Genomic DNA, 27,974 nt, shown 5'->3' on the forward strand with positions numbered 1-27,974 from the left:
GGGTTTTAGTACTGAGAGCGATGGAGGGGGAAAGGCAGGGAGAGGGGAACTGCCACAGAAAGAATCTTTCCCTGTTAAATAAATCAAAAGGTTTGTCGGTCATTAATTGTCAGTGTCACTTTAAACGGAGTGACCTGTCCTAGCCACTGTGAATGGCTTAGCTGTTTTGAGGATGGGGAGTTACTACTTGGTAGGTGAAAATCATGCTTGATGGTGTGCCACATACTCCCTCAACCAAAGACCTACATTACCAGGTTTTAGTCAACACTTTCCTCTAAATTCTCAGACACGTTTTCCGCCCCGTCCATGTTTTTTTTCAAGATACAGGTGAGAGGAAGATGGGGAAAGATGGTGAGAGCAAGCACCACAAGTTTAAAACCTTGATTTTGTTTCATTTATTTAAATAAATATAAATATAAATTTTATATAAAACTATTCACATACAAAGGGACTTCCAGCAACTTGAATTCCAATCTCTCCCCAGGCAAATTTTCAGAAAGCGAGACCTACAGCGTTTAATTTTCTAAGTCATTTGAAATTCATATGCTTTCACTAAAACAACAACAACAACAACAACAACAAAAGAAAATAAGAAACCCGGTGTTCTTCTTAGGTTCTGTAAGACTGTATAGGGAAGGGGAAAGGACATGCGCTTTCAAAAAGCCCCACACAGTGTTAAACTTGAATCAACCCTGGTTCCCCCCCCCCCTCTGTTATATGATAAGACTGAGTTGAATCTAGATTATTTACATTAAAAAAAAAAACGATCTATAACTTCGAGTGGAGCTTCAAACATATAGGTCAAGGAGGAGATGCGAAGGGTCAGGCCAGACTACTCTGCTCGGCCAGTACCCAGCTCCCTCCTTCTCCAAATGGGACCACGCAGTGGCTGAGGATCTGGCGCCCTGCGTGCCAGGCGCGTTGGTGGCGTGGGGGCTGCCAGGAGCGTGTGGTGCGGCGGAGGCATCCCTCCCTCACAAGGGAGAAATCTCCTTGTCATCATTGGCCGAGGCCGGCGACAGGGAGTCCTCATCCTCCGAGCGCGGGTAGTGCGCCTGGCTGCCGACACACTTGCAGCCCGCGTGACTGTTCCTCTGTGTGCCCTTCCCTTCCTTCTTATGCTTCACCCGGCGGTTCTGAAACCAGATTTTCACCTGTTTCTCCGACAGGTTCAGGTAGGTCGCGATTTCGATCCTCCGGAGTCGAGACAGGTACATGTTGGAGGAGAATTCCCGCTCCAGCTCCAGGAGCTGCGTGCTGGTGAACGCCGTCCTCATCCTCTTGCCATTGGGTACCTGGCCGGCGTCCGAGCCCCCTGCAGACCGGCCAAGAGAGGGCAGAGAGGTCATTCTCGGATGACGTGTTCCCACCCCACGCGCCATCCCTTGGAAGGGACGCCTCTCAAGGACCCTCCCGCGGAGCTCAACCAAACACCTGTATCCATCCCTCACCCCTTCCCATTCCACGGCACTTCGTTACTCAGCACGGAAGGACAGAGACGCCCAAAGCAAGTGAAGGAAGGCCTTTGCTGTGCGAGATGTAAAGTCAGAGGCTTAAAGGAGGGGTCGGGGCTTGCGCTGTCCGGTCGTCTCCCTTCAAGCCCAGCAGAGAGGCGAGCAGGCTCAGCCCAGAACATCGAAACGCTTCAGCTAGCCTCGACGACGGACTGCCACACCGAAGTTCCAACATACCCACCCCAAACCCTCACGCAGTTAGCCTCCGCTTTCTCAGCCCTCGAGTGCGAGGTCCCAAAGGCCCCGATACTGTGCAAGACTCGGACACCAGGTAGCGGGCGTGAAAGCACCAGGCTGCTTGGAGAGGTTCGAAGCTAACTTCCACTTTCGTGGAACTTCTGGGGACGTCTCCACAGTTACACGAAAAGCCCCTCCTCCCACCCCACCCCGCCCCCCAGGCTGCCACTTCCTCCCCTGGAGGCGGAAAGTTTGCTCCCGGGAGCCGCGAAGGCGCGGCGCGCAGGTGCCCAGAGACCCCACCCTACCCATGGTGAGGCAGTGGAATCTCCGCGGGTCCCCTACGTTGTAGGTGGTGGCGGCGCAGACAGGTGCGTGGTGCTGAGGGTGCCCCAAGGCCGCCGCGGCCGCCGCCGCGGCCGCCGCGGCTGCGGCAGCGGCGGCCGAGCCTGGCTGCTGGGGCTGATGGTGGTGATGGTGGTGCTGCGGCGGGTGGTGATGATGGTGCGCGTGGCTCACGCGCGGGCAGAACTGCGCGTCCCCAGGACCCGAAGAGAACTGACTCTTGAGCAGGGGCAGGGTCCCGGCGCCCCCCGGCGCTCCCCCACCACTCCCGGCCCCTGCGCCCCCCGCCCCGGCGCCCCCGCCGCCGGAGCCCGCCGGCCCACGAGAGGAGTGCAGGTGCGAAGTGACGCAGAGTGGGCAAACGCAGAACGCGCCACTCTTGCGGGACGGGCAGCCGGGCCCCGACACAGACATCACCAGCGGGGATGGCATGCCCAGCGGGATGAAGAAGTCTGGCCCGGGGTGCGGCTCAGGCAGCGAGGGCGCGGGCCGCGAGGAGTCCTTGATGATGAGCGAGTCGACATAGAAGGAGCGCGACATGTCGGGAGGGGTGGGTGGCTGGAGGGCCCGGTGGCCGGCGCTGGCGCCCCCTCCCCTCTCCTGTTCTGAGCTCTGCCCCGAGTGCGGCGCGGACGCAGGCGGTCAAGCCCTTGGGGACGCGGAGGTGTTCGGCGTCTGGGCTGCGAACAAAGGGGTCCCTGGAGAGGGCTGGTCCTCACGTCCCCCGCCCGGCGCCCCGGCTCCGGGATTTTATAGCCCCCACCCCGGCACGTGATGCTGCAGAGTACCGCTCGGCTCAGGCTCCTCAGCAGCTCCCCACCCTCGGGATAGGCTGCCCGAGTCACAACAGAAGCGGCGAGGAGGGGCGGGCGCGCTGCAGGGAAGAACTCGAGGGAGGGGGAGGGGGGGGACTTTGCAAAGTGTAGGTTTTGTGAATTTCGCGGGGACGCCGGCCTCCTCCCCCTCTTTCTCCACGCTTTCTCGAGAAATCAGAGCTGCATCCCCCATTCTACCCCTTTCCCTGGCCTGGGCCCCAGCCCAACTCTTCCCCACGCCCGGCCGAAAAGCGCCCCAGGTGGGGACCTTGAGGCCTTTGTAATAGGGATGCCCAATGCTCCCTGCCCTTCTGTACCAGCCGAGGCTGAGGCGCGGTAAGGTGTGAGGCCTGCAGTTTGGAGCACGGCCGTGTGGGCGGCGGACTGGCAGTAGCCCAGCCCGGGATCGCGGTTTGCACCACGGACACACGCACGCGCGCGCGCGCGCGCACACACACACACACACACACAGTCCCCCAGCATTTGGACTTGGCCACAGTCATTCAGGTGGTTAGTTCGTGACGGATCCGGGGCGTACCAATGAGGCCTCCCAGCTAAGAAGCTGCCGAGCTTTTCATTCGAATGCTTGAGAAGCTCCAAGATGCCTTTGCACTTGGGGCTTCCTTGGGGCCGCTGGGATCAGCGACACTTCCTCGCGCTCCTTTGTAATCGGCAGCATGCCCTGTGGCGGAGAGAGGCGTTGAAGCGTCACTCTGCTTTCTCCAAGCCGATGCCTTTCCCGAGACACCCCTGCAAACTCCATCCCAATGATTTTGGAGAGAGGACCCAAACCCTAGCCCTCCTGGAGACTGGGCAGGGCTTGGGGAAGGCCTTTGCTCTGGGTCCCGCCACTTCCTGCCCCTTTACATTTCACAGCCTGACCTTGGGCGGCTGGCAGACTAACCAGCAAGCACTCTCCACGCTGCACCCCTTTAAAAGCTGAGAGAGATTGAAGGGATTTGACCTACGGGAGGAATCCTGCCTCAGGATGGGAGAAGTGGCTTGGTAAAGGAAATCTGGGGGGCACCGTCTTCAGTGGAAGACGTGTATTAGTGGCTGTGTGACAGAAGGTGGCTGTCAAGCTAGGGGCTGTTGATCTTTGGGGAAGGTGAGGTCTTCCCCCACCCCCCACCCCCCCGCTGGAGAAAATCTGGTCGGGGCGGGGAGCAAGCAATAGAGTCTGATCCTTTTTCCCAAACAGCAGACTTCAGACCTGAGTTCACACTGGTGTTAAGAAACTTGGGGACGGAACTCCCTCCACCTGTGAGAACCAAGTGCCCAAATCCCAGGGGAGCAACAGCTTCTCCGCTGGAGGCATGGCCACCTCTCTGCCCTCTGTCTCTTCTCTCCCCTTTTTCATCTCTGGGACAGTTTCTCTTGCCTGCCGGAGAAGTGTAATTGCGTTGTATGGACGCCCCGCTCTGGGGAGCCCAGGATTTATGGATGGCAATTAAAGTTTTATGAATTGCAGCTGAGGCTGGTTATTGAGCTATTTGAATGTGATTAGAATTCAATTAGAAAGTGGTTAGTGGACGGTGGGTCTCCAGAGTGTAAACAGACAGCTATTCCAGAAATGTGCTAATCCAACATCTTGTGACAACAATTAAGGAGTCTCAGGGCTTAACTCAGGGCAGCTCAGCTGTAACTACTTTTGTACCACAAGGTTTGACGATGCAGCCATCACAGACGTTCAGCCTCAACCTGGCCTGCCTGCCCACCCGCCCTCGCTCCAGTCAGGAGGACACAGCTAGTCCCGAAATCATTCCAACCCTGAGAACCCTGGAAGCTCAACCACTAAGAGATGTTTGATGGCTGGGTGTTTTTTAAAGGCCTAAATTGTCCAAATAGGTGACATGATTTTCCCATTCACTTTGCAAGTGTGTGTATGTATATTTGTATGTGCACATATATGTATACATACACTATTAAAAATTTATCTAATACATGCCTATATGTATGTATTTATTCACTTTGTGAGTGCTCAAAGAAAAGTAATAACTTTTCTCTCTCCTTTTTTGTCTTCTGGGTTAGGTAGTAGGTTATCTGAGGTTTGTTTTGGGCTTACCGTTTGGGTCACTGTGTTCCCAGTGGTTCTGGGTATGCTCACTCTAGAATCCCCATGTTGATGTGCTGGAATGTGTGCTTATAGAAGGTTCAATTTTACTTTAGAGAATCCTAATTATGAAGCTCGAACAACTAATTTAACTTCTGTATAAGTATGGAAACATCCAGTTGGAGTGCTAAGGAATTTTGCAAAAAGTGAGAGGCTGGGGGGGGAGTGGGGGTCACTTAGGGCTGCAAGGGGTACAGTAGCTTGGGGACAGACTGGGGCTGAAAGCAGACCATGTCAGAGAAACCTGCTTGTAAGAGGACCTGGTGAAATTGCTTGAGCCTTCGTGATGAACACAGGGCGATGTATGGCAGTGCTGAGTCACTGTATTGTCCACCTGAAACTAACATAACATTGTATGTTAACTAAGTGCAATTAAAAACATTTTTAAAGTAAATTGCTCAGAAAAATAAATACATTGCTCAAGCCCACCAAAAGCAAGTCTTTTGGGGTCACGTTCCACATTGGAGGTTCTCAGGTTCTTCTCATTAATTCTCTTTGGCTCTCTCAGTTTCCCTCTTTCTCTTTAGCCCTATCTTCAGAAGTTGGCCCCACTGTGCCTTGACACCCCCACTCCCAAAGGAAGCCTACCCTCCATGGCCCTGAGCAGCTACCAGCCAGACCCTTCCCCAGGATAGCAGAACCTTGAACCTGCTCAAAGCAGAAGGGGACCCCTGGGCAGCCCGTCAGTGTGCCCCTACCGTGCCCCCGCTGCCACGCAATTTTATTTCTCAGTGATTCTGTCCGATAAAATTTCATCGTCCATTAAGTAATCCCTGAAATGAGAGCTCTTATGAGCCTATAATGAGCTCTAATTGCCACGACTCGGGGAGCCACGTGGAAGGATTTATTCGGTATTAAGCAGTCGGGTACAGAGTACAGGCTGTTACCTAAGCCATTACTTTCATAATTCAAGGAGAAAATTAGTTCTTTTAAGGGGAGGGGGGATCCTTTGATTTCCTCTCTTTTGCTGGGATGACAGAGGATGGCTTTGTCTTCCTTGAGTGCAAGACAATGTCACAGATATGAAGGTAACAAAACTGTCCCCTCCTCTCCCCCTAACACACACCAGTCAGGGTACCCCACCCCTACCCTCAAATGAGAAAAAAAATCAAAGCGGTTTAGAGGTGTCATCTTCTTGCCCCTGGATCCTCCAACTTGAGCCTGAAGGAGCAGTTTCCTCCTAGCTCAACCTTGAGATTTCAATTCTAGGTTGTAGCTTTCAAGAAGTGTTCCAGTACTTTCCCCTTCCAGGGTCACACCTGACCTGGACCTCACATTCCCCTCTTGCTTCCCACTCTATTTCCTTTCATGGGCAAAGTCAGGAAAAGCAAAGAATGTGGACTTAGCCGTTGCTTATTCCACAGGCCCTAGAGTTCTGACCTACTGATGTGCTTAGCTGTTTTTCCATCCGTAACTCCCGCATTGTCTTTCCCTCTGCACCCCCTCCAAAGTACCCCCCCCCCATCCCCAGTCCTCCTTTTTCCTCTCAGTTTTAGCATTTGCCTGCATGGTTCTTCTGCCCCAAACGGAGGCCGAGAGCAGGGCGGGACAGCCCAGGAGTTGGCGGGGCCGGCCTCGGATTTATTTGCTCCTCTTACATTGATTTCATATTAGTTTCCAAAGCGATGAATGATCTCAAAGCTGGGTTTTGTTAGCCGAACACAAACAGGAGACAGGACTTACTTGCCCCCAGCTCCCTTTAATGAGGTCATTATCAAAGCGTGAACAAGTCTATGAATGTTTTATTGAAAGCGCATCGTTAACTTGTATCCATCCTTTTCTCCGAGTGGCATTGTGATATTGCTGTCTGTGGCACATCTTACCCGATATAGCCCGAGATTTCCCCATTCTCTGTAACCAGGCAACCCTTTCTGAATACCCAAAAATTGAAAAGAACCGCTTAGTCTTCAAGAAAGTCCTCAATAATAGTGGAAAAGAACAAAGATCCAGGAGACAACAAAATGCCACAGGGGTGACTTTTCATGAGCAATTATCTCTCATTAATCAGAAGAACAGCTGCAATATTAATTTTCTCTCTTTCTTCCTCTCTTTTCACAGTCCCCAACATTTGAATAATCATAAATTTTGATTTTATGAAGGAGTCACATTTTCAGGGGCTGGAGGAAAGCAGCTACCTAGGTGAAGACAAGCAGAAAAACGCTCTCATTTTTTGTTTGTTTGTTGGGGTAAAGCTGCCGACAAAGCAAACTGAAAAAAAAATAATAACAAAAACAAGAGGGATATACTAGAGAAAATGGCCCTGCCCCCTCCCCCCCCCCCTTTCTTCTAGATGGCGGCTTAGAATCAGGACTGTTTTCCCGCGCCGCCCCCTGACAACTCCCGCTCCCTCCCTTCTTGCCCCTGTCCAGACCCAGTCCCCAGTGCTGCTCTGAACTGGGCGGAGGGAAGCGTCCCCGGCGTCTGGCGTGGGAGTTTCAGCCGGGTTTCTGCCCGTTTAACTTGCAAACGTGAAGCCAAGCGTTGTCGATCTGACCAAAGAGACACTCTTTGGGCGTAACTCGCATTGTGGCCATCAAAAGCCCGCCAGCCTTGGATGAACTGAGACGTGCATTCAGCAGAAATGGGGCGCTCGCTCTCCTTTCAGGGGCCGGAGAGGCGATTGTTCACAGACGTGTAGCTGGGGTGGAAAACGAGGGTCCCCAGATAAGGCTGTAACGTACAAACCGGACTGGGGGGTGGGGGAGTTCAAAGAATCTCATTAAAGCCGAGGCTGCAATTAGCAAATACACACTCAGAGAATCTAAGCCTCTCTTGAAAAGCCTGGAGTCGGGATGAAAGCAGGGCACTTAGGAGTCAGCCCCCACATTCCTACGCTGGCAGCGTGAAGAGGGGCCGGTGCCCGGCTCTGCCTTCAGCTGCGCGACTAGTGTTATTTCTAACGCAGCGCCCGGCCCGCGCGTTGCGCGGAGAGGGCAGGCTGCGGGCCGCGTGTTCACCCACCGCCAAAAAGTGGTCTTGCTTCTCCCTAGTGCGCATTCAGAGCGGAGGGGCCATTGAGAAACCTCAGTTCGCCTTTGTGCTCGCCACAGGCGCGAGAGTTCAATTCGGCCCCCGGAGAAGGGGGTGGGAAGAGGCTTGTGGGAAAGGAGTGAGGAGTCTGGCTCAGAATTTCGGGGGCGGCCCGGGCTCCGTACCCTCTGAACAGAGTTTTGGTGACACCGAGGGCCTGCCACACAGCCCCTCTGCTCCCCGCCTCACCTTAATTGACATTCGCCCCCCCCCCCCAAATCCTTAAGCCTAACAGGACATCCCTCCCCCACCCTTAAAGCTCTCCTCTGTCATCAGAATAAAATTTATTGAGCGCCTACTCGGTGCCCAGCGTGTGCTAGGCCCTGCGGGGAGCACGCCTGAAAAGGCGAGGACTGGATCCAATAGAATATTGTTTCATTTCGGTAACAATGGCCTGAGGTAGGGAACAATTATCCGGATAATTGAAGCAAATGCTCCACCTCCCTCCCTCCCTCTCCAGTTCCCAGCGCTGGCCTTTTTTTTTTTTTTTTTTTTTTTTAACACTACCTTTTTCAGAGTTGGTGGTTTTGTTTGGTTGGGGAGGAGGTTGCTGGGAGCCTAAGGGGAAGGCGGAATTATTCACACGCGTCCACTCGTTCAAGTTCCCCACATCCCTTGGCCCAAAATTTGCTGAAAGCACTGGCCTGAAATAGCTGCTTAGTAATGGAATCCAAGACAGTTTTTTTTTTTTTTAATCCTACCCAAAAGAGAGTGAACCTTTATCATTTTTAGTGATCTGGCCTTTCTGGTCATCTACAAAAATCACCTGGACAGCATTATGAAAGTATAATGTATAAATGCCTAAGAGATTTGATTTAATGGTGCGGGACCCAAACTTAAGAATGAAACAAACAAAAACTGGCTTTGCGTGTTTCTGAATGCAGGTGAGGGTTGAGAAATCAGGGAGAAATCCTACCCCACTTATCCTGGAGCCTGAAGAGAATGACTTAACCTGAGCCTCCTTCAGCAGTTGGTGGTTGGAAAGTGTGTATGGGGTGCCTCCTCTCTGCTGGGCTCTGGGCTTACAGGGAATTCCGTTCCACAAGGCAGGTAAGTCCCTTGGGAGTTTCTAGTACCTTAAAATGAATGGACAAATGAATTCAGAGGCCGTGAATTGCAAAAGGTAGCATGAATATCAAAGAAAAGCCCAGTTGGCTCTAGGAGTGGATAAAACTGAAGTCTGAAGTGACTCATGAGGAATGTGTTCGATGGTCGTGGAAGGGTGCACAGAGAAGCAGGGAAGAGTTTCTCTTGCTCAGTTAATTGTAAGAACTAAAAGGAAGCCAGGGAGATTGGTGGAAAAATCTGTTTCTGTGCCTGGTAGATAGGAAAAATGCCCCCACCTTCCAGTCCTTGGGAGGAATTAAGGACTGCTTAGTGCTGGGCCTGGTACCTGGTGTCTTGGGCATCTCTAGTTTTTATTATTATCCTGGACCTGCAGGTCTGTGTGCCCTAGAGGCTGGGGAATGACGCATCAGAGCCCCAGGCTTCACAGGGAGGAAGGAGGAAGCTAGAGCAGCCCAATCATCTCTCCAGGATGGCTTGCCTTTTCCAAGCTGAGCTTCTATTTCCAAGTCTCCTAGCTTGGTGCTCCCACCCTGAAGCCGCCCAAGTTGGAGTTTATCTAGCCTTTGATTTCTGGACATACCTGTCTCCTTCAGCAGCCCCCCCAAACCTGGACCTACCAGGGGAATTTCCCCACACCCTACTCTCTACCCCTATCAAAGGCCTCGGGTCCTGGAAGACCCTACTTGGGACTCAGCTTTAAATTTCTTTCTTTTTTTTTTTTTAATTGGAAATACTTTATTTTTTTAATATATGAAATTTATTGTCAAATTGGTTTCCATACAACACCCAGTGCTCATCCCAAAAGGTGCCCTCCTCAATACCCATCACCCACCCTTCCCTCCCTCCCACCCCCCATCAACCCTCAGTTTGTTCTCAGTTTTTAACAGTCTCCTATGCTTTGGCTCTCTCCCACTCTAACCTCTTTTTTTTTTTTCCTTCCCCTCCCCCATGGGTTTCTGTTAAGTTTCTCAGGATCCACATAAGAGTGAAACCATATGGTATCTGTCTTTCTCTGTATGGCTTATTTCACTTAGCATCACACTCTCCAGTTCCATCCACGTTGCTACAAAAGGCCATATTTCATTCTTTCTCATTGCCACGTAGTATTCCATTGTGTATATAAACCACAATTTCTTTATCCATTCATCAGTTGATGGACATTTAGGCTCTTTCCATAATTTGGCTATTGTTGAGAGTGCTGCTATAAACATTGGGGTACAAGTGCCCCTATGCATCAGTACTCCTGTATCCCTTGGATAAATTCCTAGCAGTTCAGCTTTAAATTTCAAGGGTCCTTTGGCCTGGAGAAACTTTCCAGCTTTGCTGGTCTGTGTTGCACAGGAAGCAGGTGCCATCGCAGTAGGCCAGTCTTCATAACCACCATTTTCTGAGCTTCCTGTGTGCTTGGCCCTGAATGAGGAACCTTGCCTGCATGACCTTATTTGATCTGTAGGATAAAACACCAATATTATGGCTGTTTCTTGTTTAAAAATCCTGAATCTTAACGAAGTCCAAAGACTTACAAGGTCACACAACTAAAGATGGCAGAGCCAGGATTCAGACCCTGTCTATCTAATGCAGGGGATCTGGAGTTTTAGGCACTGCTATCGCCTAATAATACCTGGCATTTATTGAGGGCCTATTACATGCCAGGTTATGAGTAAGAGTTTTAACGTATCGTTTATTTTTCACAATGACCCAGCAAGGTAGTTACTTTTATCATTTACTCATTTGGTTATTATTGTTCACTTCTTGGTTAGTGTGGGTTTTCTGTAAAAGATCACAAAGAGGGCGCCTTGGTGGCTCAGTCGGTTAAGCATCCGACTCGGTTTCAGCTCCGGGTCATGATCTCACGGTTTGTGGGTTCAGGCCCTGCCATCAGGTTCCAATCTCACAGCTTGGAGACTGCTTGGGAGCCTCTCTCTCTGCCCCTCCCCCACTAGCTCTGTCTCTCTCTCTCTCTCTTTCAAAAATAAACACACACACACACACACAAAGATCACAAAAGCCATTCTAATGTGGCCCATATAATGGGGCACAAACTGGCACTGGGATGAGGGTATTGAATGTGATTGTTTTTATTCACCTGCACCCTGAACGTAGTAAGTGCTGAAAGACATTGAAGTGGGTGAAAACAACAGCTTATTCTTTTACTCTAAAAGCCTTCATTATAATCAATACATATGTCCACTGGTTGGTTGGGTATCTGTCCCTCCCCAACCGACTACAAGCTGCACCTGGGCAAGGGACTGGGTCTGTTTTGTTTGTTCACCGAGCATGTCAAACACCCAGCCTAGAGCTGGCATAGATTAGGAGTGAGATACCTATTTGTTGAATGATTCCTCATCCTACATTAAAGGAGACTAAGGCTCAAAGAGGCTATGCAAATTGTCCAAGGCCCCAGAGCTTCCAAGTGGCAGTTGGAGGATTCAAACCGAGGTCTTCCTCTTTTCACCCTAGCACACAGCGTCCTGCGCTGTGTCCCCTGGGCCACAGGGACTGAGCGCGGGAACCGGGCTGCGCGGCTGCGGGGGGGTGGGGGTGGGGTTGGAGGACAGTTTGAAGTCGGTCCTCACTCAACCCCCAAACCCCACGCGTGGGTGAAGCCCGGGGAGGCCGAGGCTTTAAGAGGCTCGAGAGGCCGCTCCCTGGATGGGGGTAAATCGGCTCTGAGACCCTGCGAGGCGTGTCCGCTGCTCCGGGCGCTTTCGCTGCCAGAGCTCCAGGCCCGCACCCTACCCCCTTCCTGGCGTCAGTCTCTCCTTCTCTCTAACTTCTCATTGGAAAACGAAGCGACTCTAAGGGATCGTATTGAACCTACAGCCCGACGACATCGCGACCAGTAACCGCCCCCAAACTCCAAACACACCGCATCCCCCACGCTGGGCCCTCCGTCCCCGCCGCGACAGGTGCGCATGCGCGCGCGCCTGCAAGGAGGGAGACTTTGCCGTGAGTCCGTGTGCGCAAGCGCGCGTGAAGTGTGCGTGAGAGTTGAAAACGGGAGCGTACGTGACCGTGTGACAGCGGGTGACGGGGTGTGTGTGACGAAGGTGAAGAGTGCGAGTGTTAGCAGCATGCGCGCGTGTGATGTGTATACAACTGAGGAGGGTGGGTGTGTGAGAGCTTGAGTGGAGGTTGTAAGCAGGACTGTGTGATACAGGAGTGTGTGAATGAATACACGACGGGGCGAATGAGGCCAGGTGTGTGAGAGCGGGTGGGTGTGAACAGCGTGTGTGTGAACGTGAGCGTGTGCTCCGGTCAGTCTGTGCGTAGGAGGATGTGTAAGAACGTGCGCACGCGCGCCGGAGTGCGTGTAAAGAGTATGAGCAGGGGTGCGGCAGAGCGCGCGCCTGTGGAGTTTGCCCGTGAGCGTGTGCGTGCGTGGGACGCGTGCGTGGGGCGTGGCTCCCGGGGTCCGACCTCCGCCGCTCGCCCCCACCCACCCAGTGGGCAGTCGCCGCAGCCAGCCGCCCCTCTGGCTGAGCGAGGTCGCCGAGAGGGGTAGGGAAGGGGGGAGGGGACACCAGGGGCCCCTCAAGGTAGAATCCTGCAGGAGCGCAAATAAGTGGGAGGGGCTCTGGAGGCATCACCAGGCGTGCCCCTTTTCACCTGTCCTCAGGTTTCCTCACTCACCCTCTGGATCGTCTTTCTATTTACCCAACAAGTATTGATGGAGTGCCTGCAGTATATACCGGGCTCTGCGCTGGGAAAACCCGAAGAACCGGACAGCTTAGGTGCCACTCATCATGGAGCGTCCGCGGGACTTTCTGTTCGTGCGTAACTGCTTTGCAAAACGCTGGTGGTACAAACACACACTTTGGTCTCTACCCTCAAGCAGTGGGCGGGTAATGGAGGGCTTAGAAGACAGTATGATGGCAATGAGACAGTATATTGAAAACGATGCATTCCATCTCCATCCAAGCCTCAATCCTCCCACTGTGCTCTTGAGCTTGGGCTTGAGGTTAGGCGGTCCTAGAGGTGCATCCCGTTCCTTTGACAATGGAAATATGATGGCATTCTTCTTACAGGGTTAAGTGAGTTGTCATGACAACCCTTGGCACAATGCCTAGCACAGGGTTAGCACTCAGTATGTACAAGCTATAATGATGATGATGATGTTCCGCTGGCCTGATGGAATGTTGTGGACAAGAGGAGATGTGCTGTAGGCTACACAGTTTGAGAGATTTTCTATGGGCTTAAATTAATTTGTGTATATTTATATTCTTCTGTTGCGTCAGGTTGTGAATATCAGATGCTTGGTCTTTATTCTTCTCTACTAACTTCTTAACTTCCTGGACCAATGTTATTACTACTGCCGTTGTTAAGGGAAAATGAAAAAGTATTGGCGGAAGACAGCAAGAACCCACAGGAGCCCGGTTTCCTTTCAGGCAGCCTTAGTAGCATTTTTCGTCCACCCATGTGCCATTAAAGCGAAAGGGAATACTTTCACAGTGACACACAATGCTTCCTGTAATTTAACCTCGTGAGCAAAACTTCTAATTAAGTATGACAGTAGGAAATAGGTGTCCTGATTAGCCATGTACCTCCCTGGAACGAGGTATTGTATAAACAGTTGCAGGACATGTTGTTAAAAAAATTTTTTTTTTACATTTATTTATTTTTGAGAGACAGAGAGAGACAGTGTGAACAGGGGAGGGGCAGAGAGAGAGGAAGACACAGAATCTGAAGCAGGTTCCAGGCTCTGAGCTGTCAGCACAGAGCCCATGCGGGGCTCGAACCCATGAACCATGAGATCATGACCTGAGCCGAGTCGGACACTTAACCGACTGAGGCACCTAGGCACCCCTGTTGCTGTTGTTTTAAATGTCTTACTAAGATTCTTTTTTGGTGGGGGGAGGGCGGTGTTCAGACTAGGATCACAAAATAATTTTGTTTTAAGCCAAAAAGAAAACCCCAAAAAGAATATTTTTAACAATTGAATTTACTTATGGAGACTTTTCAAGAAAACATATATTTAAAAAAAATCTTGAAAAGTGTGAGAATTGGTTGTAGCATGTAGGTTCTCAAATTTAGCCACTGAAAAGGAATTTTACCATTATCCAGCTGGCCTATCCATCTCGTGTTACAGTAAGAGAAACTGAGGTGCAAAGAGATGAAGTGGTCAAAGTGGTCAGTCCCTTCCAGCAGTCACCAAGTAGGACTATCTCAGTTTTGTTCCTCTGTCCACACTATCCACACTTACACATTTCTCCTCCTGGTTGCCTGAGCAACTAGGAGGAGAAAAGGGAGAGGACTTCCCGTTCCCTTCTGTATCAACACACCTCTATTGCTGGCCGCTCTGTCTTCTGGTGTCTCAGACCCGAACCCTTGGAAGTTTCCTCAAATCCTCTTTCTCTCTGTACATTTAATTTGTCAGGAAGTCCTGATGGCTTGACCTTTAAACACATCCAGAAACTGCCCGCTTTCAGCGTCCCCACCACTATCACACTGGTCCAAATCACACTCTGTGGTCACCCGCAGAGTCTTCTGACTGGGCTCCTTCCTCCCATACTTGCCTCTACAATCTGTTCTCAATTCAGCAGCCAGAAGAAGCCTCTGAAAACAGAAGTCAGATCGGGTCAGAGCAAGACCCAAAGGACTTAGAATGGCCCTCCATGATCTTAACGGTGGCTGTCTCTCTGAACTCCTCCCCTTCTATTGGCCTACTCCCCCACTCTGCTTTCCTTTCTTGTCTGGCCGTCTCCTGCACTGCCCTCCCCTCTTCCAGGAACTCTTCCCTACAAGTCCACTTGCTCATTTTATTATTTATTTATTTATTTATTTATTTATGTTTATTTTGTGTGTGTGTGTGTGTGTGAGAGAGAGAGAGAGAGAGAGAGCGAGCACAAGTTCAACACTGCGCTGAACAGGGCAAGGGGTGGAGAGAGAGGAGAGAGAGAATCCCAAGCAGGCTTACCCCTGTCAGGCTGTCAGCACAGAGCCCAATGCAGGGCTCAGTCTCACCAATCTGGGAGGTGATGACCTGAGCCGAAATCAGGAGTCACTTGATGCTTAATGAACTGAGCCACCCGTGCAGTCCTCACTCTTTTTAAAAATACTGAAGCTCCTACTATTCCCTCTGAACTCCCTCCCCCCCTTTACCCCATGCTTCATTTTGTTCTCCATAGCATTTGCCACTTTCCAACATAGTATATAACATACTGAGCTTATGTGTTTATTATCTGAATCTCCCTGAGGGAACAAAAACTCCTGGAGGATATTTATGTCCGTGGGGTCACTAAGAACAGTGCCGGGCATAATAGTTGCTCGGTCAATAGTTGACGAGGGATTAAAAGAAGAAAGCCCGTGTTCTTGGTAGATGCCTGACCACAATTCTGTCTTACCTCTGTGTAGCACTTTGGGGTTTACAAAGACTCTTAAATATCATTGGATGTGCACGATTATATAAGCTGGATAGGACTTTTTAAAAATAAACTGTTACTTCCACAATGATGTATTCAGAGGTTAAAGGATGTGTCCAAATCAAATCCAGGACTAAGATCTAAATCAGAGTGTCGTTTTTGGTGGGAGACAAGTTCTCTATTCTCAACTTCTTGGCTAAAAGAGGAAAAGTTATAGGTTACTGGATTCACTGTGGCTCCTTCTAAATTTTGGCCCTGGGATGAGGGCTGGGGTCCTTTCTCCACTGCCTGCTTCTGGTATTAGGTAGTTGTTCAATCCCTAGCTAAATGAGTGGTGCTTGGGGGAACATGTCACAATGGCCACATCCTCTTGTTTTTATAATTTGCACAGGGTCGAAAACAAGAGATATTGTTTTGTTGTTAGCTCCAGCTCATTTGGAGTCTGGCCTGAATCTCTTGACTTGGCTGGATGCCCTTCCTCATCTGACTGCTCTGGGCAAACCAACATACTGTCTTAGTCCATTACAGTTCCTTCCTCATGTTTGGGTTCTCTGTCAGTCCATCAGATTTAGCTGATGAGCTCATTGACTGAAAACCAATTGAGCAAGACAATGTCCCTCATTCTCTGGGCACACACAGCACCATTGTCTTCCACAGATACTAGTAATAATTGACAGCCCCTTATGAGGACGTTAATATCTCAGGTTGCTAATCAATAACTGCTGTTAGAGCCAGAATTTATCATATTGAACTACAAAGGTAGCAAAAAAATACTATGATTCAGAAAAATAGATGTAAATACAAGTTTACCAATTCTGAGCAAGTTTTTAAGATAACACTATTTCCAGGGCACCTGGCTGGCTCCATTGAAAGAGTGTTCGACTTTTGACCTTGGGACTATGGGTTCAAGCCCCACTCTGAGTGTAGAGATTACTAAAAATAAATAGATAAATTTGAAAAAAGATAACAGTATTTCCTCAAAGATGTTCACATGTAAAATAAATGATAGTTACTTCTTTGCTATCTCTCATATATCATAAATTATTACTTTTTAATGTGAATGAGGAAAATGTAAGCATTTTGAGACAAGAAAAGGAACAGAATAATTTGTGTATTGAAATATCAATTCAATGTTGGATTATTCAGAGATTAACCCATGCCATCTCCACTAGAATGTAACACGTGTCTCAGTTATACACTCTTTTTCTGTTCCAGGTGCTTAGAGCAACAGAGATGTTAATTGTGAATGCAGGAGACATAGTTCAGAAAGGTGTAATGGCAGCCAAAGTTAACTGCATCGTTGCCTTTCTGAAGGGGGCTTTTTACCTGGGATCTGTTGTTGTTGTTGTTGTTGCTGTTGTTGTTGTTGTTGTTGAGACTGAGCAAGTTAACGGAGTTCCAAACAATGTACGCAGGAATGATCATAATACCATTTTTAAAAAATGTTTATGTATTTTGAGAAAGAACGTGTGTGAGTGGGGGAGGGGCAGAGGTGTGTGTGCTTGCGTGAGCGTGTGTGTGTGTGTGTGAGAGAGAGATAGACACAGAGAGACAGAGAATCCCAAGCAGGCTCTGCGCTGCCAATGCAGAGCCAGACGAGGGGCTCCATCTCACGAACCATGAAATCATGACCGGAGCCAAAATCAAGAGTGGGACAATTAACCAGCTGAGCCAGCCAGGTGCCCCATAATACCATTTATATTGGCCTGAGAATAACCCCCAGCCAGAGAACTCTTAGCGTATTTAGTTGTCAACAAAAGACAAAGCATAACAGATTAATGGCTACTTTTAAATATAAGGCCTCGGTCATACTGTTAGATGGACCTCCGGAAACAGAGCTACAGTTGCTACTGAAGTTCGCCATTATTTACTGGGTGCCTGCATGTGCTAGGTGCTGGGATACAAAGGTGGCCAAAGCCTCACCACAGCCCTCAATGAAATCTAATAGGTGTGTGATGATGGAATGCAATAATCTATGGAACCATGGAAGAGAGAACCATCCCTTCTTCCAGCCGGCATCAGGGACTCTGGGGTTGGGCTTTGAACTATTTAGAGTATATGCTCAGATTAAAAACAACACAGCAACAACAATAGCACAACAACAGAGAAGAGACTTCTAGGCTAAGGGTCCATTCATGAGCCCAGGCCTGGAAGATGCATCCTGTAAAGGTAGAATGGCTGCATGCAACAGGGAGAAACAGCAAGGGCTGCTTGGCAGCAGAAACAAAGGGTCTGAGTGGTAGGTGAAGGAGTACGAGATATCTCTATATTAGATGGATTGTCTTTGAGGGATGCTAAGTAGAGAATTGAAAAGATTATATTGAAATCACTAACAGGATGGATTGAAAGAGAGAAAACCCAGAGCAGTTAAAGTCTTAGAGTCAGTCTCAAGGTGATGAGGGTCACATTAATCCGTGGTGATGGGAAAGGAGAGGAGAAGTTAAATTCAAGAGTCGTTTGGAAGGGAGTGCCAACAACCCTCGGTTGCTAATTAGATGGGATGCGGGTACAGAAAGAGGAATGAGTCAGTGCAGAGTTGGATTTCTGGCTCAGCTATCCCTGTTAGCAAGGGTAGTGTTAACAAAACAGTGGTTACAGAAGATAAGCAGTTTTTCCTTGTTTCGGATAGGCTTGTGGATAGAGTGGATGGACGAGGAAGAAGGTGAAGGTTTTGATTGGAAGCACTTTGAGTTTTAAGTACTGTTAGAACAGCCAATGGGACATTTTTGATGTGTAATAGCAGTTGGAAATATGGATCTGAACATCAGAGAAATTGGGGTTGGAAATAAAAATTCCATCAGCCTATTGTATTTAAATTGTATATAATTGTTGGAACATCAAGGTAAAATGAAATTACTGGGGGTTGAGGTGATGGTTAGGACAGCCACGCTCGTTGCTTTGGTATAGTATCTTTCTGACTAATTGGCACATCGTATTTAACATATTTGTTGAATGCTGACTCTGTTCCAGAGTCTTACTTTCTACTCTTGGGAATTGTATAATCTCTTGGTCAGTCTATTGAGATGTAATCAAATACCTACCACTCAACAGTGGGACTGGAATACAGTGGATTTGGAAACCAAAACAAGATTGGAAGGCAGCTTGGTGTGAATATGGGATTAGAGTTAAAAATAGCCTCCTTTAGAGGCACCTGTGTGGCTCAGCTGGTTGAGTGTCCAACTTCAGCTTAGGTCATGATCTCACAGTTTGTTCGTTCGAGCCCCGTGTCAGGCTCACTGCTGTCAGTGGGCACCTGCTTTGGATCTTCTGTCTCTCTCTGCCTCTTCCCGGCTTGTGCTCTCTCTCTCTCAAAAGTAAATAAAACACTTTAAAAAATAATAAAAATGGCTTCCTTTGGCCATCCAGGTGCCTTAGAAGGTTGGCCTGAGCACTCTCTGCTCATCCCATCCTATATAACAGAAATAGAGTAAAGTAGGGAAATCCTGGTGTCATATTCAGGTACCCTGCCTTGTTTTCATTCCAAAAGACTTCTTTTCCCATGTAGACCTTAAACATTTTCTGATAGACTCAACCTTATCTTCACAGGGCCTGCTGACAAATGCCAAGGATCCATCAAGTAGGGCAGCCAGATGTTTATGGCCTCGTTCTGGCTTATTAGCACAGCATTACTCAGATTCCCAGTCTGAGTCAGAATCCTAAGTGACTGTTCCAGGTCACAAGATGTTTGTGTTTCCTGAAGGATTTAAAGTGCTTGCAAAATGGTCTGTCATACCCACCTCCAGAAGGAAGATTGCTCATCTTTGAGATTGCAGGTAGATGGAAAAAGGAGGAGGAAATGGCAAATCAATACACAGAATCAAATCCAGTATCATCATTTATCATCAGCTAGAACTGGTCATTGGTCCTGTTAATTTTCCATCAGTTACCACATTGCCTCACTGCCCTAGTGCTATGGCATTCTGATCAACCTCTCTGCCTCAACCAGGTGGGACTGTTTGTGGTCATAGCACACACAGCCCCATATCCAAGTCTTCTTACCTACATCTTTCCCCACTTAAAGTGCTTCTACCTTTTTCTCACTAATCCATTTGTAATCTTTAAAATGCTCCTCAAAATGGTAGCGTCTTCATATGACTTTTTCTTCCTAAGGGTAACCACTCAAATTGTTCACAATTCCTCAGTGTTTCCGTATATGGTAACTGTCGGTTTCGTCTCTGTTTATATCCTGAGGCATAATTTCTTAGGACTTGTTTGTGAATACCGTTAATTTTTCCAGAGCAATATCTTATAGACTAGCCTTCGGCATCACCTAGAAAAATTGTTGAGTTGAATGAACTATTCAGTTAAATCAGTTTGAAGTTTTTTGGATGAGGAGAATAATAATGATGATTCATTCACTGAATATTGTGGCAGACAATGTACTAAGCATTTTGCCATGTCACACTAAAGAATGAGGAGAGATCATCTTCATTTTACAGATGACAAAACAGGTTCTAAGAGGTTAAGTGATTTGCTTGAGGTCACATGATTAGTAAAGAGCAGAGCCTCGATTTACACCCCTGTCTTTGAAACTCTACAGTTCATAATCTTGCCATGTTTTTAGTGTTCATTTAAAAAAATTTTTTTTAAATAATTAAAAAATTTTGTTTTAATGTTTATAAATTTTTGAGAGAGAGAGAGAGAGAGAGTGAACAGGGGAGGAGGAGAGAGAGGGAGACAGAATCAGAAGCAAGCTCCAGGCCCTGAGCTGTCAGCACAGGGCCCAACGCGGGGCTTGAACTCACAAGCCGGGAGATCATGACCTGAGCCGAAGTTGGATGCTTAACCCACTGAGCCACCCAGGCGCCCCTAGTGTTCATTTTTTAAAGGACAAAAACAGTTTCTGGTATCGTCTTGATCTGTTTCCATTCCTCCTCGTATAGGGCTGTGTACTGAATGTTGTAATTTAATTTTAGGTTGCAGGAACACATGGATGATAGCTTCCTTCAGCAGATGAGTGTTTTGGTAAGGATAGGTGGGGAAGTAAAGGAAAGTAGGTCTGCCTCAGCAACTGCACAGCAAGACCTCATGGAGCATTGAAAAAATTCCCTCCTCATGCCCATTTCCTCAGAAGGGGGCTTACTCAGAGTTTTATGGATTTTCTTTCCCTATGAGAACAAAGCTTTCAGATAAAACACCCTTCATTAGAAACCAGTTCTTTCAGGACTGCCTGAGTGGCTTAGTTGGTTGAACGTCTGACTCTTGATTTCGGCTCCGGTCGTGATCCCAGGGTCATGGGATCAAAGCCCTGTGTCAGGCTCTGTCTTGAGCATGGAGCCTGCTTAAGATTCTGTCTCCGTCTGCCCCCCTTTCCCCTGCTTGAACTCTCTCTCTAAAGTAAAAAACAAAACAAAACAGTTCTTTCATTAATTCAACAAATATTTATTGAGTGCTTACAATATGTCAGCTATTCTCCAGTGCACCAGGGAAAAGTGGTGAGCATAACAGATACATTTTCTCCTAAGAGGGCTTCTGTTCCAACAGTCTTATATTAAGTTTTGGTGATCATAAATCTCATGGGACTGATCTCTTCCTGATGCTTATTCTTTAGGCTTGAAGGCTTCCTCCTTTTCAGGACTGTGCTTGAACTTAGAAGTGAGTATAAGCCTGTGTTTTCCAAATTTATTGATAGTGGACACCTGTTAGTTGCTTCTACAGCACTCATCGTGTGTGGTCTCAGCCTTGGAATTCTGGGGAACCTGACACTATCTATGGCTCCACAGAGGAACATGTGATCTAGGCTAAGCCAATCAGTATGTTATCCCTTCCACGGTATTGGCTTGGTAAATAGCAGGTGACCTGAGACGGTCCAATAAGAGCCAATCTCAAAAATTTTAAAGAATACTGATTCTCTTTAATACTCTGGAGACTATGAGGGCTGGATCTGCTGCAGTCATTTTGCAGAGAAGAGGGAAGAGTCTAATATACAGATGTAAGCAGAGTCCAGAAATAGATCTGGAGGCCTGGGCAAACTACATTTTGCCTGCCCCACCTGTAGACTCTAGCCATCAGTGAAGCCAATAAATATCTCCATGTTTTGAAACAGTTTGAATTTAATTTTGTTAGTTACAACTTAAAGCGTAGCAATCTATACTAAGAAAAGAAAAAAGAAGAAAAGAAAGGAAAAAAGAAAAATACGCTTCTCTGTTTTTTTGTGTTTTTGTTTTTTTCTGGAAGCATTTTATAGAACTAGATTTTCTCAGAATAAAATCACATTGGGAGAGGTGCCTGGGTGACTCATTTGGTTAAGCGTTCAATTTCGGCTTAGGTCATGATCTCATGGTTCATATGTTTGAGCCACACGTTGGGCTCTGCTCTGCACTGACAGTGCAGAGCCTGCTTGGGATTCTCTCTCTCTCCCTTTCTCTCTGCTCCTCCCCTACTCAAGTGCTCTCTCTCTCTCTCTCTCTCTCTCAAAATAAATAAACTTAAAAAAATCACAGTGAGAAATGCTGATTTTGACAGTTAGATGGCTATAAGCCAATGTCCCAGAGAGGACAAACTATGCCTCCCTTTGACCAAATATTCTTTTTTTTTTTTAAGTTTATTTATTTTTGACAGAGACAGAGTGCGAGCATGAGCTGGGGAGGGGCAGAGAGAGAGAGAGGGAGACACAGAATCTGAAGCAGGCTCCAGGCTCTGAGCTGTCAGCACAGTGCCTGACACAGGGCTCGAACTCACGAACTGTGAGATCATGACCTGGACCAAAGTCAGACGCTTAACTGACTGAGCCACCCAGGCGCCCCTTGACCAAATATTCTTAAGAAATATTTTTGTATCTACTGCAATGTAGTCTAAATGGAAAGAAATCTTCTTCACTGTTAATCTTCGAAAACGGCATGTGGTTAAAATTTTTAATACAGTTGTTCGGTCAGTATTTAAACCATCTTTGAGATATTAAGGAAAGGAAGAGAAAAAAAGAGGTCACTGTGATTATAGCCAAAGGAAAGAAATAACATATCTCAGGAGAAAGAAGATATAGAAAAGATGGAAGAAATCAAAAGATGTGGATGAAAGTCAATTTTCTGGAAAAGGAAGTTTTAACACTAACCTGGAAGAGAAAGTATACAGTAAAATTTCTCGATTGTGTAATTCAGTGTCATGTAGGCAAATGTGAAGATAATAGTTAATAAATCACAAGACGATCTCTTAAGTTTGAGTGGACAGAAAACTGAAAGACAGGCTCAATACAGATGAATATAGTTGCAACTATGTTAATAAAGTTGCTCTATATTATTTTAATTATGATCCGAGACAAAAGGGGTATTAAAAAGGATTGTAAGAATGTTCCCTAATGATATGAGCCTAATCTGACTCAATTAAATCTGACTGAACTGTTCAACATGACCATCATAATGTTGTTTTTGATCATCTCAGGAATGAGAACAGAAAGTAATACCTAAGCCTTTGGCAATGGCATTTATCAAATGACATTTGACACGTATGTGATGATAGGGGACCTGAACTATCTAAAATTTATAAGCTCATTTCACTAACCTGAAATAGCCCGTATTAGTGGGCACTAATTATAAAATCAACATGTGAGAAACATTACATTCATGGGTTGATTGGCATCGCTCGCAGTTGTCCTAAGATTATCATCTAAAGAGCTTTTGATTCTGGATTCATTTGCCAAGTTACATCATTCCTGAAACATCTCAAATCAAGCAGGACAGTGTAGAATCGCATGCTATTACCACAGCATGTAGTTGGGTCCGAATGACCCTGACTTAGTCAACAATCATGATCTGATCATGAATGATCAGCTCCTCTGTGATACTGACAAGAATGATCACTTACTCATGTGACAAGCCCTTAAACATCCGTTCCCAGTGGTTGGCAGTGGGGTGGCAGGAGGAATGCTGTTGGAATGAAGTTACAGGGATCTAACAGAGTGAGATCTCTGAACCAAAGTGAGATCACTTCTTTTTTTTTTTATTTAAATTTTTTATTTTATTATTATTTTTTTAATATGAAATTTATTGTCAAGCTGGTTTCCGTACAACACCCAGTGCTCATCCCAACAGGTGCCTTCCTCAATGCCCATCACCCACTTTCCCCTCCCTCCCACCCCCCATCAACCCTCAGTTTATTCTCAGTTTTTAAGAGTCTCTTATGGTTTGCCTCCCTCCCTCTCTAACTTTTTTTTTCCCCTTCCCCTCCCCCATGGTCTTCTGTTAAGTAAGTCATTCAGAGAAAGACTTCTTTTTTTTTTTTTTAATTTTTTAAAATGCTTATTTATTTTTGAGAGAGAGAGAGAGCAAGTGGGAAAGGGTCAGAAAGAGAGGGAGACACAGAATCCAAAGTGGGCTCCAGGATCTGCACTCGGCACAGAGCCTGACTCGTGCTCGAACTCAAGAACCACGAGATCATGACCTAAGCTGAAGCTGGATGCTCAACTGACTGAGCCAGCTAGGCACCCCCAAAGTGGGATCACTTCTAAGGTAAACAGCAGCCACAACAGCCTTACAAGGACATTTGGAGGAAGTATCTCCTTGTGCACAAACCTCTCACGGGCTAATCACTATGCTAATCCATGGCAAAATAATCTGTCCATTCCTTAGATGGTACATGAACCCCTTACAGATGATAAGAGCTATTCGTCTGAATCTCAGAAAACAATGAAGTCAAGTTGACTGTTCTTTCCAGTTCAGCCATTGAATTTTTAAGCTGTCGGGCAACTGCGTAGGTCTGAAGGGATGACTACTCATAAATCCCTTCCATTGCCCTGTTGTATGGCTTTGCTCAGGAGGGCAAGAAGAGAGAAAAACGGGGAGAGAAATAGTTGCGGTATTTTCTTGTATTCCTATACAGCTTTTCAATGCTCAGAACACGATCCAGCATGATGAATTGTTTCTGTGAAGGAGGCAGCTAGAAAGGAACATTGTCTTCATTCTCTAGATAAGAGAACTGAAGGCAGATAATTCAGGGTAGGCTGATTACAATGCGGCATGAAAATGCATATCTACTACTCTTTATTCTAGTATTCGATCCACCCTGATTGAAATAACACAGTCATCAATAATAGCAGCTAACACTTATTGAATACTTACCATTCTTTAAATATATTATCTTATTTAATCCTCCCAACAACTCCACACAATGTATACTATAATTAGCTTCGCCGCACAACTGAGGATAACAAGTATTGAGTCAACCCAGCTTCCTGTTTCTTAAATATCATCCTGGGAATGTTAAGTGTTTGGGGAGGTAAATGAGCTTTTTTATAACCACTCAGCAGTGCCTCGTTATACTGTGTAAAAAAACGGTTAGCCGCATTTTCCCATTAAGTTTGTATTTTTTTCCTTCTTATTTATCTTCCCTTCCTGGTAGTGGAAACTTACCCACAGAAACAAAAGGAGTCTTTGATCTTCACTACATCTCAGCCTTTCAGGAGCCATTTGAGCTTGAGTAAGTCATTTAACCTGTTTCCTCTGAAATTTATAGAATGGGAATAACATCCCACTGTTTAGTTCATTGGATTGTTGTGAGGGTGAGATGAGACATAAGTGAAATGTTTTGTAAAATGTTTTGCACTGTGTATAAACACTGATATAAATATTATTTTTAACGTAGATGGTCTTTTTTCTTTGCCTCATTTCCCCCTTATTTTTCTGAACAAAGAGTGCATTCTTTTACATGTTCAATCCAAATGTCTTCCTGTGGTGCAATTAACTACAACAATAAAAATAATAGCAAGATTTCATGCTGTCTTTCTCTCTCTCTCACAAATAAACATTAAAAAAATTTTTTTTTTAAAAAGAGGGGTTGCACCTGAGTGGCTCAGTCAGTTAAGCATCTGACTTCGGCTCAGGTCATGATCTCACGGTTCGTGGGTTCCAGACCCACATCGAGCTCTGTGCTGACAGCTCAGAGCCTGGAGCCTGCTTCGGATTCTGTGACTCCCTCTCTCTCTGACCCTCCCCCATTCACTCTTCTCTCTCTCTTAAAAATAACGTTAACAAATTTAAAATAATAATAATAGCAAGATTTCTGAAGTTCACTTAGAACTATTTTGTTCCTCCAGGTGTAAGTTATTCTCATGGTAGTAAGGTGCATTTATTTTTCTGAACCCCCTGAGTACCTCAAAGTTCATTATATCTTCTAAGGACACACTAGTATCTTTTTTTTTTTTTTTTTAATTTTTTTTTTTTGAACGTTTTTTATTTATTTTTGGGACAGAGAGAGACAGAGCATGAACGGGGGAGGGGCAGAGAGAGAGGGAGACACAGAATCGGAAACAGGCTCCAGGCTCCGAGCCATCAGCCCAGAGCCTGACGCGGGGCTCGAACTCATGGACCGCGAGATCGTGACCTGGCTGAAGTCGGACGCTTAACCGACTGCGCCACCCAGGCGCCCCTAGTATCTTTAAATATATCAAGCACAGAGTTATTAGTGGATTTCCCAAAGCCTAAAATTGTTCACGAATCTTCTTAAGTGCTTAATATCATTAGGAGCAATATAATACTTTGAATATTGAAGCCCTAAAGTTAACTTGAGAGAATTTTATCTTTGAAATTTAGTTATATATCAGGGTACCTGGTAGGCTCAGTTGGTTAAGCATCCGATTCTTCATTTCTTGATTTTGGCTCAGGTCATGATCTTAGGTTCGAACCCTGCATGGGGCTCCAGGCTGACAGTGCAGAGCCCGCTTGGATTCTCTCTCTCTTTCTGCCCCTGCCTGGCTCAGTTGGGTAAGTGTCCGACTGGCTCAGGTTATGATCGCGCAGTCTGTGAGTTCGAGCCCCACGTCAGGCTCTGTGCTGACAGCTCAGAGCCTGGAGCCTGCTTCCAATTTTGTGTCTCCCTCTCTCTCTCTGCACCTCTCCCACTCGCACTCTGTCTGTCTCTCTCTGTTTCTCAAAAATAAATAAACATTAAAAAAATTTTTTTAAATGAATAAACTTAAAAAAATGTAGTTCAATATATAAAAAAATAAATTTAGTTCTATAAAAGTAACTCATGTTTGCAGAAGAGGTTGGGACATACTACCCAATGGTAGTAGAAAAGAAAGAAACTTCAAAGTATAAATGTAAGAAGCAGACATTCAGAAAGAAAATGCTATGAGAAAATATTGTAAGAACAAACTAGATGTGAGTGAAAACACCATAGCAAGGCTAGTGCCTAAGTGTGGGGGGTGGGGTGAGAAGTGAGACAAGGACACAGAGGCAGACTGTCTTCTAAGTTCCTGTTCGAAGCTAGGTGTTGTCTAAACTGAATCATGTGAGAAGTCCAGCCTGACTATTAAATCCAACTCTTCCCTGTACCATGCTCAAAGAAGTGTAGAAAAATCTTAACATTGGTGAACAAGAGGGCCACTGGCTCCCAGTGAGAGTTCCAAAAGGGTGAAGAATAGATTTTCATCTCACCCATTCATGAGCAAAAAGTGGTTGTGCTTCTCAAACCTTAAAGGTGAAGCACAATATTTAAAAAGTTACGTGCTGAGTGTCTATGTAAGTATGGCATTATGGCAATGCTGCAGAGGCATAAAATAAAACAGCTTAACTGAGGCACCTGTTTGGCTCAGTGCGAGGAGCATGTGAGTCTTGATCTTGGGCCGTGAGTTCAAGCCCTGTGTTGGGTGTAGAGATTACTTAATAAACTTAAAACACACACACACACACACACACACACACACACACACACACACACACAACTTACCTAAAAAAGATACCAGAGAAATTTTTACACATGGACACACACACATCTCCCCCAAATCTTAAAAATTAATGGTTTGATCAATCTATTGATTGAAAGATTTCTTTCAATGGTCTTTCTTTCAAATGGTCTTTCTGCCATTTCTTATGATATCCAGGGTCAAGAAGGAAGAGCTAATCCTTTTGTCTTCTGACTTGGTTGGAATAATCATCTATTACTACGTAACTGAGTACCCCAAAACCTTGTGGCTTAAGGAAGAATAAATGTTTGTTATTTCCGGCAGTTTCTGTGTGTTCGGAATTGGTAAGTGGCTTAGCTGGGTGGTCTGGAACAGGGTCTCTCATAATATTGCAGTCATCATGGTAGTTGGGGCTGCAGTCATATGAAGGCTTGATTAGGGCTGGAGAATCTGCTTTTAAGATGGCTTAATTCGCATGAGTGACAGAAAACCTCAGTTCCTCTCCATCTGAGCCTACTTATGGTGGAGTTTGAGTGTCCTCGTGACATTTCAGCTGGCATTCCCCCAGACTGGGTGATTTAAGAGAATAATATAGTTGCCGCCATGTCTTTAATAGCCTAGATTCAGAAATCACATACTGTCATGTTCACAAATCCTATTGGTCGCACCAGTCAGCTCTATTCAGTGTGGGAGGGGACTACAGAAGGGCATGAATACCGGATGATGAGGCTCAGGAGGGATCTTCTTGGAGGCTGGCTCTCACCTTAGTCAAATCACACTATATCTGGTTCTGATCCCCAAATAATAAAAAAGGTGTGGGAGTCGGATACAGCCTCTGCAAAGAGTCAGGAACTTGAATCTACCTTCTTGAAGAAAAATTGGTTGAAGTAAATGGGCAGGTTTAGCTCAAAGAAAAATGATTTCAGGTGGGGA

General features: G+C 46.6%; 1 protein-coding gene and 2 long non-coding RNA genes across 4 annotated transcripts; 1 reads left to right on the forward strand and 2 right to left on the reverse strand.

Moving 5' to 3' along the window:
- Positions 1 to 380: 380 nt before the first annotated feature.
- Positions 381 to 2,780, reverse strand: GSX2 (GS homeobox 2). Its single transcript, XM_058722599.1, has 2 exons — positions 2,000 to 2,780; positions 381 to 1,315 (listed from the first exon to the last, which is right to left on the reverse strand). Exons 1-2 carry the CDS (start codon positions 2,574 to 2,576, stop codon positions 975 to 977), a joined length of 918 nt encoding a protein of 305 aa, XP_058578582.1. The 5' UTR covers positions 2,577 to 2,780; the 3' UTR covers positions 381 to 974.
- Positions 2,781 to 7,277: 4,497 nt separating this feature from the next.
- On the reverse strand, positions 7,278 to 12,796 carry LOC131507588 (uncharacterized). 2 transcript variants are annotated; one of them, XR_009259568.1, is made up of 3 exons: positions 12,696 to 12,796; positions 8,911 to 9,070; positions 7,278 to 7,653 (listed from the first exon to the last, which is right to left on the reverse strand). It is a non-coding gene; the product is annotated as an uncharacterized LOC131507588 (long non-coding RNA). The 2 variants fall into 2 exon arrangements; XR_009259569.1 differs by lacking the exon at positions 7,278 to 7,653 and having other exon boundaries at positions 8,782 to 9,070.
- On the forward strand, positions 11,695 to 27,379 carry LOC131507589 (uncharacterized). Its single transcript, XR_009259570.1, has 6 exons — positions 11,695 to 11,971; positions 12,682 to 12,835; positions 20,976 to 21,019; positions 24,239 to 24,354; positions 24,758 to 24,835; positions 27,240 to 27,379. It is a non-coding gene; the product is annotated as an uncharacterized LOC131507589 (long non-coding RNA).
- Positions 27,380 to 27,974: the final 595 nt, after the last annotated feature.

The sequence above is a fragment of the Neofelis nebulosa genome, chromosome 3 (assembly GCF_028018385.1).
Source record: "Neofelis nebulosa isolate mNeoNeb1 chromosome 3, mNeoNeb1.pri, whole genome shotgun sequence".
Classification (NCBI taxonomy): Eukaryota; Metazoa; Chordata; class Mammalia; order Carnivora; family Felidae; genus Neofelis; species Neofelis nebulosa.